This window comes from Neovison vison, chromosome 5 (genome assembly GCF_020171115.1).
Source record: "Neovison vison isolate M4711 chromosome 5, ASM_NN_V1, whole genome shotgun sequence".
NCBI classification, from domain to species: domain Eukaryota; kingdom Metazoa; phylum Chordata; class Mammalia; order Carnivora; family Mustelidae; genus Neogale; species Neogale vison.
In genome coordinates this window covers 93,466,600-93,485,501 of record NC_058095.1, presented here as the reverse complement: position 1 = coordinate 93,485,501, position 18,902 = coordinate 93,466,600, and the positions used below count along the sequence as shown (strand labels likewise).

The window sequence follows — 18,902 nt, the reverse complement described above, 5'->3', positions numbered from 1 at the left end:
GCCTTTTAGTTTTGTTGATTATTTCCCTTGCTGTGCAGAAGGTTTTTATCTTGACGAAGTCCCAAAAATTCATTTCTGCTTTCATTTCCTTTGCCTCCAGTGATGTGTCTAGTAAGAAGTTGCTGTGGCTTAGATCAAACAGGTTGCTGTCTGTATTCTCCTATAGGATTTTGATGGAATCCTGTCTCACATTTAGCTCTTTCATCCATTTTGAATTTATTTTTGTGTATGGTGTAAGAATGTGGTCCAGTTTCATTCTTCTGCATGCTTCTGTCCAGTTTTCCCAACATCATCTGTTGAAGGACTCTTTTTTTCCCTGGGGTGTTTCCTGCTTTGTTGAAGATTAGTTGACCATACAGTTGAAGGTCCATTTCTGGGCTCTCTACTCTGTTCCACTGATCTATGTATCTGTTTTTGTGTCAGTACCATACTGACTTTATGATTACAGCTTTGTAATAAAGCTTGAAGTCAGGGATTGTGACGCCTCCAGGTTGGTTTTCTTTTTCAACACTACTTTGACTATTTGGGATCTTTTCTGGTTCTATAAAAATTTTAGAGTTGTTTGTTCCAGCTCTGTGAAAAAATGCTGGTGTTATTTTGATAAGGATTGCAGTGAATGTGTAGACTTATTCAGGTAGTGTAGACATTTTAACAATTTTTTTAAAGATTTTTAAAATTTATTTGACAGAGATCACAAGTAGGCAGACAGGGAGGCAGAGAGAGAAGGAAGAGGAAGCAGGCTTCTTGCTGAGCAGCTCTATCCCAGGAACCTGGGATCATGACCTGAGCTGAAGGTAGAGGCTTTAACCCACTGAGCTATCCAGGTGCCCCAACAATATTTTTTCTTTCAATCCATGAGCATGGGATGTTTTTCCATTTCGTTGTGTCTTCCTCAATTCTTTTATAAGTGTTCTGTAGTTTTCAGAGTATAAATCTTTCACCACTTTGGTTAGGTTTATTCCTTAGGTATCTTATGGTTTTTGGTATAATTGTAAATGGAATTGATTTCTTTTTTTTTTTCCCAATTTATTTATTTTCAGACAAACAGTATTCGTTATTTTTTCACCACACCCAGTGCTCCATGCAAGCTGTGCCCTCTATAATACCCACCACCTGGTACCCCAACCTCCCACCCCCCCGCCACTTCAAACCCCTCAGACTGTTTTTCAGAGTCCATAGTCTCTCATGGTTCACCTCCCCTTCCAATTTACCCAAATTCCCTACTCCTCTCTAACGCCCCTTGTCCTCCATGCTATTGGTTATGCTCCACAAATGAGTGAAACCATATGATAATTGACTCTCTCTGCTTGACTGATTTCACTCAGCATAATCTCTTCCAGTCCCGTCCATGTTGCTACAAAAGTTGGATATTCGTCCTTTCTGATGGAGGCATAATACTCCATAGTGTATATGGACCACATCTTCCTTATCCATTCATCCGTTGAAGGGCATCTTGGTTCTTTCCATAGTTTGGCGACTGTGGCCATTGCTGCTATAAACATTGGGGTACAGATGGCCCTTCTTTTCACGACATCTGTATCTTTGGGGTAAATACCCAGGAGTGCAATTGCAGGGTCGTAGGGAAGCTCTATTTTTAATTTCTTGAGGAATCTCCACACTGTTCTCCAAAGAGGCTGCACCAACTTGCATTCCCACCAACAGTGTAAGAGGGTTCCCCTTTCTCCACATCCTCTCCAACACATGTTGTTTCCTGTTTTGTTAATTTTGGCCATTCTAAGTGGTATAAGGTGATATCTCAATGTGGTTTTAATTTGAATCTCCCTGAGGGCTAATGATGATGAGCATTTTTTCATGTGTCTGATAGCCATTTGTATTTCTTGATTGGAGAAGTGTCTGTTCATATCTTCTGCCCATTTTTTGATGTGTTTGTCTGTTTCGTGTGGGTTGAGTTTGAGGAGTTCATTATAGATCCTGGATATCAACCTTTTGTCTGTACTGTCATTTGCAAATATCTTCTCCCATTCCGTGGGTTGCCTCTTTGTTTTTTTGACTGTTTCCTTTGCTGTGCAGAAGCTTTTGATTTTGATGAAGTCCCAGAAGTTTATTTTCGTTTTTGTTTCCTTTGCCTTTGGAGACGTATCTTGAAAGAAGTTGCTGTGGCTGATATCGAAGAGATTACTGCCTATGTCCTCCTCTAAGATTCTGATAGATTCCTGTCTCACGTTGAGGTCTTTTATCCATTTTGAGTTGATCTTTGTGTACGGTGTAAGAGAATGGTCGAGTTTCATTCTTCTACATATAGCTGTCCAGTTTTCCCAGCACCATTTATTGAAGAGACTGTCTTTTTTCCACTGTATATTTTTTCCTGTTTTGTCGAAGATTAATTGACCATAGAGTTGAGGGTCCATATCAGGGCTCTCTACTCTGTTCCACTGGTCTATGTGTCTGTTTTTATGCCAGTACCATGCTGTCTTGGTGATCACAGCTTTGTTATAAAGCTTGAAATCAGGTAAGGTGATGCCGCCAGCTTTATTTTTGTTTTTCAACATTTCCTTAGCGATTCGGGGTCTCTTCTGATTCCATACAAATTTTAGGATTATTTGCTCCAGCTCTTTGAAGAATGCCGGTGGAATTTTGATTGGAATGGCATTAAAAGTATAGATTGCTCTAGGCAGTATAGACATTTTAACAATGTTTATTCTTCCGATCCAAGAGCATGGAATGGTCTTCCATCTTTTTGTGTCTTCTTCAATTTCTTTCATGAGTGTTCTATAGTTCCTCAAGTATAGATCCTTTACCTCTTTAGTTAGGTTTATTCCCAGGTATCTTATGGTTCTTGGTGCTATAGTAAATGGAATCGATTCTCTAATTTCCCTTTCTGTATTTTCATGGTTAGTGTATAAGAAAGCCACTGATTTCTGCACATTGACTTTGTATCCTGCCACGCTGCTGAATTGCTGTATGAGTTCTAGTAGTTTGGGGGTGGAGTCTTTTGGGTTTTCCATATAAAGAATCATGTCATCTGCGAAGAGAGAGAGTTTGACTTCTTCATTACCAATTTGGATACCTTTTATTTCTCTCTGTTGTCTGATTGCTGTTGCTAGGACTTCTAATACTATGTTGAACAAGAGTGGTGAAAGTGGGCATCCTTGTCTTGTTCCTGATCTCAACGGGAAGGCTGCAAGCTTTTTCCCATTGAGGATGATATTTGCTGTGGGTCTTTCATAGATAGATTTGATGAGGTTCAGGAATGTTCCCTCTATCCCTATACTTTGAAGCGTTTTAATCAGGAACGGATGTTGGATTTTGTCAAATGCTTTTTCTGCATCAATTGAGAGGACCATGTGGTTCTTCTCTCTTCTCATATTAATTTGTTGTATCACATTGATTGATTTACGAATGTTGAACCATCCTTGTAGCCCAGGGATGAATCCCACCTGATCATGGTGGATAATCTTTTTAATGTGTTGTTGGATCCTGTTGGCTAGGATCTTGTTGAGAATCTTAGCATCCATATTCATCAGTGATATTGGTCTGAAATTCTCCTTTTTGGTATGGTCCTTGCCTGGTTTGGGGATCAGGGTAATGCTTGCTTCATAGAAAGAGTCTGGAAGTTTTCCTTCTGCTTCAATTTTTTGAAACAGCTTCAGGAGAATAGGTGTTATTTCTTCTTGGAAGGTTTGGTAGAATTCCCCAGGGAATCCGTCAGGTCCTGGGCTCTTGTTTTTTGGGAGATTTTTGATCACTGCTTCAATCTCGTTATTAGATATCGGTCTATTCAGGTTGTCGATTTCTTCCTGGTTCAATTTTGGTAGTTTATATTTTTCCAGGAATGCATCCATTTCATCTAGGTTGCTAAGCTTATTGGCATATAACTGTTCGTAATAACTTCTGATGATTGTTTCTACTTCCTTGGTGTTAGTTGTGATCTCTCCCTTTTCATTCATAATTTTATGAATTTGGGATTTCTCTCTTTTCTTTCGGATTAGTGTAGCCAGTGGCTTATCGATCTTATTGATTCTTTCAAAAAACCAGCTTCTAGTTTCATTGATACGTTCTACTGTATCTCTGGTTTCTCCCTCATTGATCTCAGCTCTAATCTTGATGATTTCCCTTCTTATGTGTGGAGTTGGTTTGATTTGTTGTTGATCCTCCAGTTCTTTAAGGTGTAGAGACAGCTGGTGTGTTCTGGATTTTTCAATTTTTTTGAGCAAGGCTTGGATGGCTATATATTTTCCCCTTAGAACCGCCTTTGCTGTATCCCATAGGTTTTGGACCGAAGTGTCTTCATTGTCATTGGTTTCCATGAATTGTTTCAGTTCTTCTTTGATCTCCTGGTTGATCCAAGCATTCTTAAGCAAGGTGGTCTTTAGCTTCCAGGTGTTTGAGTTCCTTCGGAACTTTTCCTTGTGATTGAGTTCCAGTTTCAAAGCATTGTGATCTGAGAATATGCAAGGAATAATCTCAGTCTTTTGGTATCGGCTGAGTCCTGATTTGTGACCCAATATGTGGTCTATTCTGGAGAAGGTTCCGTGTGCACTTGAGAAGAATGAGTATTCTGCTGTTTTAGGGTGGAATGTTCTGTATATATCTATGAGGTCCATCTGGTCCAATGTGTCATTCAATGCTCTTGTTTCTTTGTTGATTTTCTGCTTCGATGATCTGTCTAATTCTGAAAGAGGCGTGTTAAGATCACCTACGATTAGTGTATTCATATCAATATGACTCTTTATCTTGACTAACAGTTTTCTTAAGTAATTGGCTGCTCCCATATTGGGAGCATAGATATTTACAATTGTTAGATCATCTTGGTGGATAGTCCCTTTAAGGATTATGTAGTGTCCTTCTGTATCTCTGACTACAGTCTTTAGTTTGAAGTCTAATTTATCTGATATGAGAATCGCTACCCCAGCCTTCTTTTGAGTCCCATTGGCATGAAAGATGCTTCTCCACCCCTTCACTTTCAGTCTGCGTGTATCTTTAGGTTCGAAATGGGTCTCTTGTAGACAGCATATGGATGGGTCCTGTCGTTTTATCCAATCTGCAACCCTGTGCCGTTTTATGGGTGCATTTAGGCCATTCACATTGAGAGTGATTATTGATAGATACGTTTTTATTGACATCGAGTTACCTTTGAAGTCTTTCTTTCTGTAGACTGTCTCTATATTTCTGTTCAATGCTATTCTTGGGATTTTTCCTCTTTTATAGAACCCCCCTTAATATTTCCTGCAGTATCGGCTTGGTGGTTGCATAGTCTTTTAAGCCTTGCCGGTCTTGGAAACTCTTTATCTCTCCATCCATTTTGAATGTCAGTCTTGCTGGATAAAGTATTCTTGGCTGCATGTTCTTCTCATTTAGTGCCCTGAATATATCTTGCCAGCCTCTTCTGGCTTGCCAGGTCTCTGTGGACAGGTCTGACGTTATTCTGATGGGCTTCCCTCTGTAAGTAAGGAGCCTCTTTGCCCTGGCAGCTTTCAAGAGATTATACCTACAATTATAATTTCTCAATTTGACTATCAGGTGTCGTGATGTTTTTTTGGAGTGTATAATCTTGGGTGGAGACCGTTCAGCCTCTAGTACATGAACGCTGGTTTCATTCGCGAGATTCGGAAAGTTTTCATGAAGGACTTGTTCCACGACATCTTCTAGACTTCTTTCTTTCTCCTCCCCTTCAGGGATTCCAATAATTCTGACGTTGGAACGCTTCATGGCATCATTTATTTCCCTAATTCTGCTTTCGTGGGATCTAAGCTGTTTGTTCCAGGCTTCCTCCTGATCCTTTCTCTCTATCTATTTGTCTTCCAGATCACTAATTCTATCTTCTCTCTCAGTTACCCTAGCTTTGAGAGAGTTTAGATTGGATTGGAACTCATTGAGAGCATTGTGGACCTCCTCCCTGGTAGCTTTAAGCTCCGCCCTAACATTGTGAACATCCTGTCTGGTCGCTTTCAGTTTGGCCCTAATCAATTCTGTTTGGTCATCCATGGCTTTCTCCAACCTAGCTATTGCCTGGATAATTGTTAGCCTGAATTCTCTTTCCGACATATTGTCTATGTTGATAGCCGTTAGCTCTATTGCAGAAGGTCCATCCTCTGTATTTTTCTTCTGTTGGGCATTCCTCCTCCTAGTCATTTTGGTGGGAGAAGACTGAACAGATGTAGCTGTATGTATCAACTCTGGTGCAGTCAAGGTGCACCCTGGAACACTTCCTGATCTCCATCTCAGAGAGAAGCCTCAGTCTGGGTGCAGAAGCTGAATAAATTCCCCCTTGGCCGCTGGCAGTGCAGGTTCCAAGTTGCAGACCCTGGGGGCGCAGGATCTTTTGCTCGTCCCCAAAGCCAAGGCAGTGGCGGCTGTCTGGGAGCTCCTGACCACCAGAGAGGTTCCAAGCAGCGATCGCACACTGAGATTTTGCCGCCGGCCTGGGCTGGGAGTGCCTGGCTTGCGCGCACCTCTTTTCAGAGGCGGCTGTGGGTCGGGCGCGCGTCTGGGGCACTGAGAACCGGGCGCTGGTCCGTAAGCCGCAGGTTGGGCTTTTGCGCGCCTCCGTCCGGGGAAGAGTTTCGCGCGCACTCGGCTTAGACTTTGAAAACAATGGTGCGGGTCAAGAAGCGCCCCCGGGCCTTAGAAACCCAGGAGAGCTGGAGCGACGTGCGCGCGCATCTCAAGCTTTGTGGTAGGGCTAGCGCGCGTTCTGCAGACCGGCGCAGCTCCCATCCCCTCACAGGAGCCGGAACCCCCGTGCTCTGGGGCGCGCTGGCGGCTTAGGGACCAGGAGCCGGTTTCTCCGCCGCACTCTCTCTGCCTCCGCGCCGGGGAGGCCGTCTGGGACCGGGGACTTAAGCCCCTGTCCCTAGCCGCCCCGATTCCCACAATTTCCCCCGCGATCCTTTGCTCTTTTGGAGTGCTTTCAACCAGTCTCCAAGTTAATGCTGGTCCCCAGACGCAGGGCACTCTCGCTCGTATCGGGGTATTACTTTTGTACCGGTCGCCTCTGGTGGCTCCCTCCCCCTTTTGTTTATCTTCCGATATCAGTCCGCCGTTCCCATTCCGCTTTACCTGCTCACTGGCGTCTTCTGCCCCTGTAGAGATCCAGACGTGTATAATTCTGATCTCAGGCTGATTTCATGGGTGATCGGAGTTCTTTGGTAGGTAATCAGCTCACTTTGGGGTACCAGCTGAAAAGATGCCTCTTCCTAGTACCCCGCCATCTTGTCCCCTGGAATTGATTTCTTAATTTCTCTTTCTGTTGATTCATTATTGGTGTAAAGAAATGCAACAGACTTTTGTGCATTGGTTTTATATCCTGCGACTTTGCTGGATTCTTATATCAGTTCCAGCAATTCTTTTTAGAGGAGCCTTTTGGGTTTTCTACATAGAGTATCATGTCATCTGTGAAGACTGAAAGTGTGAATTTTTCTTTGCCAATTTGGATGTCTTTTATTTCTTCTTGTTGTCTGATGGCTGAGATTAAGACTTCCAGTATTATGCTGAACAGCAGTGGTAAGAATGGTCATCATATGGTTTCACTTACTTGTAGAGCATAAGGAATAACATGGAGGACATTAGGAGAAGGAAAGGAAAAGTGAATTGAAAGAAATCAGAGGGGGAGCTGAACCATAAGAGACTGTGGACTCTGAGAAACAAACTGAGGGTTTTGGAAGGGAGGGGGTTGGGGGGATGGGTGAGCCTGGTGGTGGGTATTAAGGAGGCACTTATTGCATGGAGCACTGGGTGTGGTGTATAAACAATGAGTCTTAGAACACTGAAAAAAATAAAATAAAATTAAGATGTTAAAAAAAAAGATAAAAAAAAAAGGAATGGCCATCCCTGTCATGTTCTTGACCTTAGAGGAAAAACACTCAGTTTTTCTACACTGAGGATGATATTAGCTGAGGGTCTTTTGTGTATGATCTTTATTATGTTGAGGTATGTTCCCTCCACTTCAGCTTTGTTGAGGGTTTTTATTATGTTAAGGATGCTGTATTTTCTCAAATGCTTTTTCTGCATCTATTGAGAGATCATCTGGTTCTTATCCTTTCTTCTGTTAATATAGTGTATCATGTTGATTGATTTGTGGATGTTGGACCACACCTGCAGCCCAGGAGTAAATCCCACTTGGTCATGGTGAATAATCCTTTTAATGTACTGTTGGATCCAATTAGCTAGTATCTTACTGAGAATGTTGCATCCATGTTCATCAAGGATATTGGTAAAAGACTTTTTTCTTATTTAAATCTCCTTGAAAGAAAACAGCATTGATAACCAACAATGTAGTATAGGTTTATGGTGCATGTGGAAGGAAAGGGTTTGATAGCAGCACAGATGCCAGAAGGAGAGAGATGGAAGCATACAGTTGGAAGATTCTTAGAGTTGGCCCTTGAACAACATGGGGATTAGGGGTAATGATCCCACATAGAGTTGAAAATCCATATATAACTTCTGGTGATTCCCCCCAAACAGAACAACTAGTAGCCTACTGTTGACTAGAAGCCTAACCAATGACATTGACTAACACATTGATTGATTAACACATATTTTGTATGTTATACGTAGTAGATACTGTAATCTTACAATTAAGCAAGCTAGAGGAAAGAAAATGAAATTAAGAAAATCATAAGAAGGAGAAAATACATTTACAGTACTGTACTGTATTTACTGAAGAAAAAAAAATTGGCATATAAGTGGACCCATTCAGTTCAAGCCTATGTTGTTCAAGAGTCAACTGTACTATATATGAAGTGATACAATATCACTTCAAGCCAGAATGTGAAAAGCTAAAGATAGAAACTATGAAGCCTAAAGCAACCATTAAAATAGCCCAATAAGATACAGAGAGCTAATACATCAATAAAGGGAACAAATGGAATAATAAATATTCAGTTAATATAAAAGAAGGCAGTAAAATAAGGAAAAAAAAGAAAAAAGAACATGTGAATTGGATAGAAAATAATAGGAAGGTGGTAGACTTCATCCCAATCAAATCAATAACATGATATGTACACCAAAGGCAGAGCTTTCAGATGGGAGAAAAAAATAAAAGAGCCATTTACATGCTGTAAGAAACCACCCTAAATATAAAGAAAAAAAAAAAAACAGATGAAAAGGAGAAGTATGGAAGGCGGTATGCCAAGCTGAACTAATGGAAAACTGGAGTGCACAACTAATATAGAATAAAATAGATTTTAGGGAAAAAAATACTACCAGGAATAAAGAGCTTCATTTCCTAATGATAAAGGGGCAATTCATCAAAATGATAAGCAATCCTCAATGTGTATGTACCTAGTAGCAGAGCTTCAGAACACAGGAGGCAGATAATGATAGAACCGAAACGAGAAACAGACAAGCCCACGATTACACTCTGAGATTTCAACAGCTTTTTTCAGTTATGAATAAAACCTGTAGACAGAAAATCAGTAAGGATATAGAATACTTGAACTATGCCATCAGCCAACTTGACCTATGGCATCTGTAGAACACTTCACACAGATACAGCAGAATAGACATTTTTCTTAAGTCTGTATGAATCATTTACCAAGACAGACTTTGTTGTGACTCATAAAACATGTCTCAATAAATTTAAAAGGATTCAAGTCCTCCAAAGTATGTCCTCTAACCACAGTGGAATTAAATTAGAAATAAAATCACAAAGGTCTCTGCGAAGTCCCAGATATCTGCAAACACAGTTCAAAATAATCATGAGCAAAGAAGAAATCATAATAGAAAATTTGAAAACAGTTTGAATCCAATGAAGATGGAACCCACTATATCAACGTTTGTGGACTATAGCTAAAGCAGTGAATAAAGGGAATTTTTTTTGTACTAAACATACACATTAGAAAAGAAGAAAGATTTTGAACTAATGATATCAGCTAGCTAAACCCAGTGGAAGCCCAGTAAAAGAAATCAGGAGCCCGATGTGGAGCTCGATCCCAGGATCATGAGATGGTAACCTGAGCTGAAGGCAGATGCTTAACTGACTGAGCCACCTAGGTGTCTCAACTTTAAATCTTTCAGAAAGAAATGTCGAAGAAAATCTTTGTGATCTAGGGTGACACAAAGATTTTTTAGATAACCTCAAAAACATGGTCTATAAAAGAAAAAAAATACCAATTGGACTTCAGGAAACTTAAGAATGTGTACTCTTCAAAAGCACTGCTGGGAGAAGGCAAAACAAGTGTGGGGCAACATTACAAATCATGTAGCTGAAAAAAATTGTATCCAAAACACATAAAAACTCAAAATTCAACACAGTGGGAAAGCAGCCCAAGTAAAAATGCAAAATACTTGAATAGATACATATTTTTTAAGAGAGCAGGAGTGGAGGGGCTGGAGGGAGAGGGAGAGAGAGAATCCTAAGCAGGATCTTTGCCCAGCACAATCTGAAGCAGGGCTCGATCTCACAACCCTGAGATCATGACCTGAGCTGATACCATTTAAGCAGACACTTAACTGACTGAGCCACCCAGATGTCCCTTGAATAGATATTTTATCCAAGAACATATACAGATGTCAAATAAACTAAAAAGATGTTCAACATCATAACACCATTAGTTATTAGGAAAATGCTGGTTAAAACCACAGGCTATATTACTTCATACCTATTACAATGGCTTTAATTAATTTGGCCATACCAAATACTGGCAAAAATGTGGAGGAACTAGATCTCTCACACACTACTGTTGGGGATATAAAACGGTACAACCACCTTGGAAAACCTTTCAACATTTTTAAAAGTTTAAACAAATAACTGCCATATGACTTGGGCATTCCTCTCCTAGATGTTTACCAAGAGAAGCGAAGGCAGGTGTCCCTATCAAGACTTGTACAAACAAGCAGAGCAGCTGTATTCACAATACCCAGATCCTTGGGGTAGAAACCCAAAGGTGCCCTAATGGGTCAATGGATAAACTGTGGTATCTGCACACTGAAATTGTATTCACCAATAAAAAGGAATGGCCTACTCCAAGTAATCATGCTGAATAAAAGAAGCCAGAGAAAAGCAGAGCACATACTACATGATTCCACTTATAGGAAATTTTAGAAAATGTAAACTAATGTATAGAGATAGAATGCACCTCCCTTTGCGGGGTACAGAGGGATAGGAAGGCAGGATTACATAAGGACTCAAGGATACGTTCTGGGATGCCAGATATGTTTGCTATCTGGATTGTGGTGATGGTCTATGTGCATTCGTGTCAAAATGTGTCAAATTGTATGCTTTACAAATGTGTGGTTTATTAATGATACCACATGAAAGATTCTTTGAAACTGTAACACTGTACACTTCCCCTTGTTCAATATTTACTTGGTATAAATATATTTCATGTTTAACCTTTCAATATTCTTCTATTTTAGGTGTGTACTTTGTAGGCAGTCTAAAGCTGGATTTCACAGCGTATACCGTGCATTTAATAAATACTTTTTGACTGTTCAATAAGTGAATTCAGGCTGGTAATCTAAATTTTTAATTTAGCCTAGAGAATTTAGTTCATAGACCTTTATTATGACCTCTCTAAATTCATTTCTAAGGTCTTACTCTATTCTTTCAACTTCTCCCCTCTCCCTTCCTTCCTTTTATCCTTCTTTTTTCTTTCTCCCCCTTTCGCCTTCACTTTCATTGACTGAAATATTTTTTTACCCCTCATTCTAACCTTTCCCTCTCTACTGGTTCAGAGCTATATGCTCTCTTTTAATGATTATCCTAGAAATTTTAGCACATATAGTTTGACTTAACAAAGTTAAAAATAACCCAATACCTTTACTCTCTTCCCCTGGAATTGAAGGATCTTACTCGGTGACTTATTTCCTTGAGTGTATAATGATGTTTACATTTTATTCTGCTGTGTGCACACAAGAGCTACAGCGTGTTAAATTGAATTTTCAGACCACAGTGGCAGCGTGGATTTCGGCTCTTAAGTTGAGGCAGGGCAGATTGGGGGTGAGGAATCCCTAATGGAGAACTTGTCTCTCTTCCCTACCTTCTCTCAGAGCCAAAGATACAAGAGACTAGGCTCGTCCTATGGGTGAATTTTCTTTTTCTTCCTAATTCATCCAGTGAGGGTGTGGCCCTTTGGAAATTTCAGATGTATACACGGTCCTCCTCCCCGCCGACCTCTCACCTTAGGCACCCAGTTTTGTCTTCTGACCCTCTACCATGGGGCTTGGCTTCTTTCCTGTACATTTTCAATTAACCAGAAATACTAGCTAGTTCTCTATTCTCCAGGCTTTCTGGTAAATAGAATAGTGACTAAGAATGCAGCTGTGGGATTCAGAGTGGCTGGAATCTAATTGAGTCTCTACTATTTATTTCCTGTGGCTTTGGGCAAATTAATGAAAATCTCTGCACCTCCATTTCCTCGCATGTAAAAGGAGAGGCAATAATCATGCCTGTCCCAGGCCTTGCAGGCATGGAATAAATTAATACATTTAAAGAGCTTAGACCAGTACCCAGTGTCCTGGGCTACAGTAAGAACTCAAACAGTAGCTGCTATTATTGCTACAATTTTTGTGCCTACAGAAACCATTCTGAAGTTAGACTGCATTCTGTTCTACAAAGGGGTAATGCCTCACGATATGAATTTTCATGATATGAATGATTTTCAACTCTCAAATGATGTTACCTAGTTTATTCATCTCTAAAGGTAAATAAATGCTTTCCGTTGATGAAATCGCAAGTATTTGATATCTGTTGTTTCTCAATTTTTATTCTTTTTAGAAAATATGATTATCTCTGGAGGTTAGAACTTCAGTCTGTTTTTCGATTATAAACTATTTCTACATGCTGTCGGAATAGCAGATACTCCTACACGAGAAGATTCTACCACTTAAAAGTAACACGGTAACATTTCTTTTTTTTTTTTCAGCGTGAACCAGATGATGATGCCAACAGCTGGTTCATTTCATCTCGAGTCAGAACACACCAGTGTAGTTACGTCAAGCTCTGGAACGTATCACACACATCACATGGGCTGGCACTGCTCTATTAATGACACGTGAACCAAAGAAATTACAAGTCCAAGCCTTCTCCCCAAATGGCACCGATCATATTTCTTAAATACCTGGTGAATGAAGCTTGGTGGCTGAAGTCACAGCTCTCTTAGGAGATGAAACAGCAGGTTTGTTAACATCTTGATCTTTCTGTCCTTCTTTCTTTGATCCTAGACCGAGATGAAAGAGAGAAAAAGAAGGAAAAGAGCTAGTTATAATTGAAACGGTAACACAAGTTGTTTGTGGCAAGGGAGGCTTCACAAAAGGCAAAGGGAACAAAGTAATATTTGGCTGATTTGTTGCTGATTGGTCACCACCCCCTGTGCTCCAGGGAGGACATACGCAATTACAGCAAAGGGAATTTCCTTGCAGTGGTCAGGGGAATCGGCACACCGCTGCCGCTTCTGACTTGATGAAAAACACCCCTGTCTCTGGGGGTCACTGCACCCCAATGACTCTGACAAACTATCTGGGAATTAAACTTGTAGCGTCCTCAGCCACCAACTCGGTTTGCCCGCCTCTTCCTGCCCTAACACATTTTTCAGAAGACACAGATGGAAGCCGGAGCCGAACTCAGCTGCTAATGACTTCGGCATCCCTGAGACCCGAGCCACGGGGGACGTGGTCTGCTTCTAATTAATTTCCATGCAGCTGGGCCACAGAGGTGACCTGGAAAGCCTCTGAGCTCTCTCGGCTGCAGCTGATCCTTCGTGGGACCTGCTGGCAGAGCTGGCCCCGGCAGAATGGGGTAACCTGAGCACAAGCGATAGAAGGACAGCATGTTCTTCTGTCCGGGAGCACAGCCCCGTTTCCCTGTGTATGCCGGCCACAGACCCTCACCTTCACATCACCTTCGTCAGAAAGGCCAAGGACCATGGATGGAGGACTAGAGAAATAACCCAGACCTGGACGTACCCAGACCTGCCTCCACAATTTATTATGTCATTTTAACAGTAAAGCTTGGGGATGGTTCCTGAGATACAGAACACATCCCAGTTCCCACTTCCCAAAGCCTGTGACCTCATTCCTCTTCCACAGCTAACTGCTGGTGGCAATTTGATAGTTATTCTTCCAGACCTCTTTCTAGGTACTTACAAATATTATCTACACAAATACAAACACAAGTGTTGGCTAGCTAAATGAATCATATATGGCAATTTCTTTTTACCCATCCACACTTTCAAAGATCTTTTTCCTATCAGTGTATTTATAGATCTTTTGAAAGTGTCACATATGAGCAGGCCCAAAAATGCACTGTAATTTATTTCCCCACCATCCTACTGATGAACATTTCGATTGTTTGCAAGTTTTAGCTATTTAGATAGCGACATGTGCTGTAATACACATTCTTCTACTTGTTTCTTTGTACACAGGGACCAGTTTCTTTACAGGAAAAATACATACAAGTGTTTTTGCTGGATTAAGAATCTGCTCATTTGCTGTATTGCTAGACACAGTCCGGCTGTCTTCCACAAGGAGCTAGAAATTTATGCCCCAGCCAGGAGTGCATGAAGCTAACTCTTTCTGCATGCCTCAGACCCTACTGACATCAAAGCCTCAATCATTTTCACTTTTGCCAAACACTTAGAGTCTTTTCATATTGGTCATGTGCATTTCTTTGTCTGAAAATAGCCTAATTAAATCCTCTGCCTATTTTTCTTACTGATGTATTAGGAACCCTTCGTGTATTCTGGATATTAATCCTTTCTTTGTCTGCTATATAAATTGTATTTTCTAGCCTTTCACTATTTGAAATTTATCTATAGTATATTTCATTGTACTGTGATTTTAAATTTTAATATGTTCAAATATATCAATTTTCCCCTTTCTATAAAAGCACCATTATAGCTGATTTATCTGTGCATATGGATATATGATGGTGGGGAGAGATTATTCCAGGAGCTTGGAGAGAGGGGCAGGTATGTGGATCCAACCTCCCCATCTTTCATTCTTTACTGGCCTGACTGGGCTCCCATTGCCCCCACACCATCAGACCTGCCTCACTACCCCCTCATCCTTGCTCACCGGCTTTCTACTCATCCACCCACGCGCCTATCACCATCTCTGCTTTACTGCTTTTCAACAGACTCTTTTTGTTCCGTTGATTGAACCCTTCTAAAGCCTGAATTCTCTCTTGTACTTCTGCCCCTCTGCTCTTTTCCTTCCTACTCTCAATATGCTTCACAGCATTTAGTTAACATACCCCCAGTCTTTCACATCACAGTAAGTGGCACCCTCATTCACTCACTGTGCTCAGGCCCCAACACCAGGAGTCATCTTGGTTTGTGTCTTTTCTCCCTACCCCTATTCAGCCCATTAGCAAAGCTCATTGTTTCTCCTCTGAGTACATCCCAGGGCTGCCCTCTTCCCTCCCCTCCCTGCCTCTGCAGAGCCCAATGCCACCACTTCCTTGTCCTCCCCTACAAGAGCCTCCTACCTGATTTACTGTTCCTACTCCTGTCCTCTGCAGCTTATTCTCCCACAGCAGCAGAATAATTATTTCAAATCTAAGTTAGAGCAAGTGATTCCCAATCTTGAAATCCTCCGATCACCTCCCAAGATACTCAGAATGAACTGTAGGGACGCCTGGGTGGTGCAGTTGGTTAAGCAGCTGCCTTCAGCTCAGGTCATGATCCCAGCGTCCTGGGATCGAGTCCCACATCAGGCTCCTTGCCTGGCAGGGAGCCTGCTTCTCCCTCTGCCTCTGCCTGCCACTCTGTCTGCCTGTGCTCGCTCTCGCTCCTCTCTCTCTGACAAATAAATAAATAAAATCTTTAAAAAAAAAAAAAAGAATGAACTGTAAACTCCTTGTCACATCTATGAGGCCCTGGAGACTGTCTCTAGCCAACAGAAATAGAAAATGAGCAGCTTATATCATGTTAAATTTCCTAGTACCAACATTTAAAAAGTAAAAAGTGTAATGAAATTAACTGTAATAACATTTTTATTTCACCCAACATATTCAGTATCACTCTAACATCTGGCACTGACCGCATTTTGAGTTCTCAACAATGGCCCATGAACCACCAGCCACCATACCTAGCAGCTCAGCCACAGATGATCTGGTCTCCTGTCATTCCACAGACACTGTTGTAGCTAACTTTATGTGTCCACTGGACTGGGACATAGGGGGACCAGACGTTTGGTCAAACATTACTCTGGGTGTTTCTAGATTAGATTAAATTTAGATGGTAGACTGAAGAAAGCAGACTGCCCTATCCAATGGGAGTGGGCATCCTATGATCCGCTGAAGGCCTGAGCAGAACAAAAGGCTGTCAAGAAGGAACGTTGCATGCCTGACTGCTTGAGCTTGGACATCAGTCTTCTGCCCTCGGACTGGAACTTATACTACCAGCTGTCTCTGGGTGTCTGGCTTGCCCACTGCAGACCTGGGGACTTCTCAACCTCCATAAACATGTGAGCCAATGCCTCATAAGAAATCTCTTTTTATATATATTTACTTATAATAACAGATTTTTTATTACACAATACATAAATTATATATATTATAGCATACTATTTTCTATATAGTCTCTCTATAAAATGTATCCCATGCACATGTATGCATATCCTACAGGTTCTGTTTCTCTGGAGAGCTCTAACACACACTTGGCATCACTTTGCCCATGCTCACTCCCTCTGGCCATACTATAGTGCAGGCTGCGCTCCTTCCATTCTCCATTCAGCTCCGTTTAACTGGATTTCCCTCTGCAGAGAATATGTTCCCCTGAGACCTTGAGCACAGTTCATGCATCCATTCATTCAGGTCTCTGCACAAATGATAATCCTCAGAGAGGCCATGCCTGATACTACAGGTTAAACAGTCCTCCTGCCACCTGCCACTCTTCCCTATACTTGCTTCATTATTCTTCATGACATGCATTGCACCCGTAACACATGATACCCTCCTCTGTTTGTTTATGGTCTGCCTTCCCCACTGGAACATGAGTGTCAACCCTAGGACCACACTCGTCCTGGCCCAGTGTGGTCATTCAGTCAATTCTGCCTCCTGTCTCCTCCTTCCCACTGGGCTTCTTTCAAGATGTCCTGTCCAGGCACATGAGGGCTTACAGAAGGCGGGAACCTGGGTCCTGAAAGCCATCACCTCACTCCACTGAAGCCAGACCCCCACCCTTCAGAGGACCCCATCTATGGCTCACTCTCCTCTTCACATCCTGCCTTCTGCTCAGATTTTAGGTATCAACAAATATGGGACTCATGGGAGTTGAAATGTTAGGTTTCAACAAATATCAATATCAATATCATTATCATTATCAAATATCAAATATCAATATCATTATCAACAAATAATGAGACTCATGGGAGTTGAAATGTTAGAAGCCAAAAGTATGCATTAAACACATTATTTCAAAAGAAAATTAAACATGAATATTTATTCAGTGTTTCAGTATTTTTTTTTTCATCCTTCATGGAGTGCAATTTGGCTGCTTCTATCAAAAATTTAAATACTGATATACTTGACCTAGCAATTCTGCTCCTAGAGATCTCTCTTTGGAACCTCTGAGTGTTACCTTCCATGGCTGTCGAGGTTTTGCTGCTGTGCTTAAGGGAAAAGGGTATGTGCAATGAGACTTCCTACGTTATTCACAATATTAAAGGAGAGTAAATCATCAAAATGCACACTGGGAAATGGTTAAATAAATGGTGGTATATCCATACCATGTACTTTTATGCAGCCACTAAAAAGAATGAAGTAGTTCTATATTGTACCAGCATGAAAGATGTCCATGATGAAGAAAAGAGCTAGCTGTGGTCCCATTTTTATAACACAAAATATTATCTGTATTATATTTTATATAAGAAGATTTGAAACAAAGGCACCAAATTGTTAATAATGGTTACCTCTGAGCAGTGGGATTGAGGAGATATTTCTTTTTATTTTACCCTTTTTATGATGACCACATGTTACTTTTATAATGAGAAATAAACAATAAAAGCAGTGAAACCAAAACCCAAATGAAAATAATCTGTCTGATCCATGAAAGGATGAGGAGAGAAAATGAACTTATGCAACTAATTCTGTAAGAACAACTTTGATGGAAGGTTTCACGGTCCCTCCCCCAGGAACACAGTGCTGCCTAGAAACTTCCTGCATGGTTCTGGGAATTCTTGATGGCACAGAAAATCACAGCAATTAGTCAATGCTTTCCATACTTTTTCCAGTTTTCTTGCAATCCAGACTCAGCCTTAATGATTCTGAAGCGTACTATGAGCTTTCACCTAACTCTAAGATGGCTGAGCATCTAGGAATGCCAGAGTGGGTTGTGGTCTCGTGATTTTCCTCCTGTCCCTCTGGGCAGTCTCTCTCTTCTTCACTGCATCTTCCACCTTTGCCTGTACTGGAGGAAGGCTGCCCCTGGGTCTCAGCTTTCTCCCATCCACTCCTCTGGATGTTCTCGACTGCTCAGCAGGCTTGCATCCCTAAGTTGCCCATGCTGTTGAGCATCAACTCTGTCATTTCCAATCCAGATGGGCCCAGACATCTTTCCTGAGATCCAGACCTGTTTTTAGCTGCCAACTAGATATTACTACAAGCTACTAGAAGACCAGGTCACCATGCCCCACCTGGAACAAATTTTCTTCTTCTCAAATAACTCCTCTTCCTAGATTTAGTTTCCTGGTCACTCATTCCCCTGGTCACCGAAACCAGAAGCCAGCAAGTCCTCTTCTCTGTGCTCCATCAGCCATTACTTGTCTGTCCCGTAAAGCAGCTCCTGAATCAGGCCTGGTACCCATTCCCACTTTTTACCTTAGCTCAGTTCTCATCATTTCTCACTGGGACAGCTGGAAATATCTAAGTGATTCCTCAGTCCCCTCTCTCACCATCTTCATATTTACCTGACTTGTCCTTCTTACCAGTACTGGGATGATCTTTCTTAATCATTACCGAGGCCATATGATTTTCCTTTTAAAGCCTTTCTAAAGCTTTC

The 18,902-nt window shown here is 41.4% G+C and overlaps 1 protein-coding gene across 1 annotated transcript in view; it reads right to left on the bottom strand.

Annotated features, from left to right (window-relative positions):
• Nucleotides 1-18,902, bottom strand: part of MTUS2 (microtubule associated scaffold protein 2) — a 589,758-nt gene that overhangs the window by 155,221 nt on the left and 415,635 nt on the right. Inside the window, exon 6 of the mRNA XM_044249524.1 lies at nucleotides 13,023-13,121. Coding sequence (XP_044105459.1) covers nucleotides 13,023-13,121 — 99 coding nt within the window. The remainder of the gene's footprint in view (nucleotides 1-13,022; nucleotides 13,122-18,902) is intronic.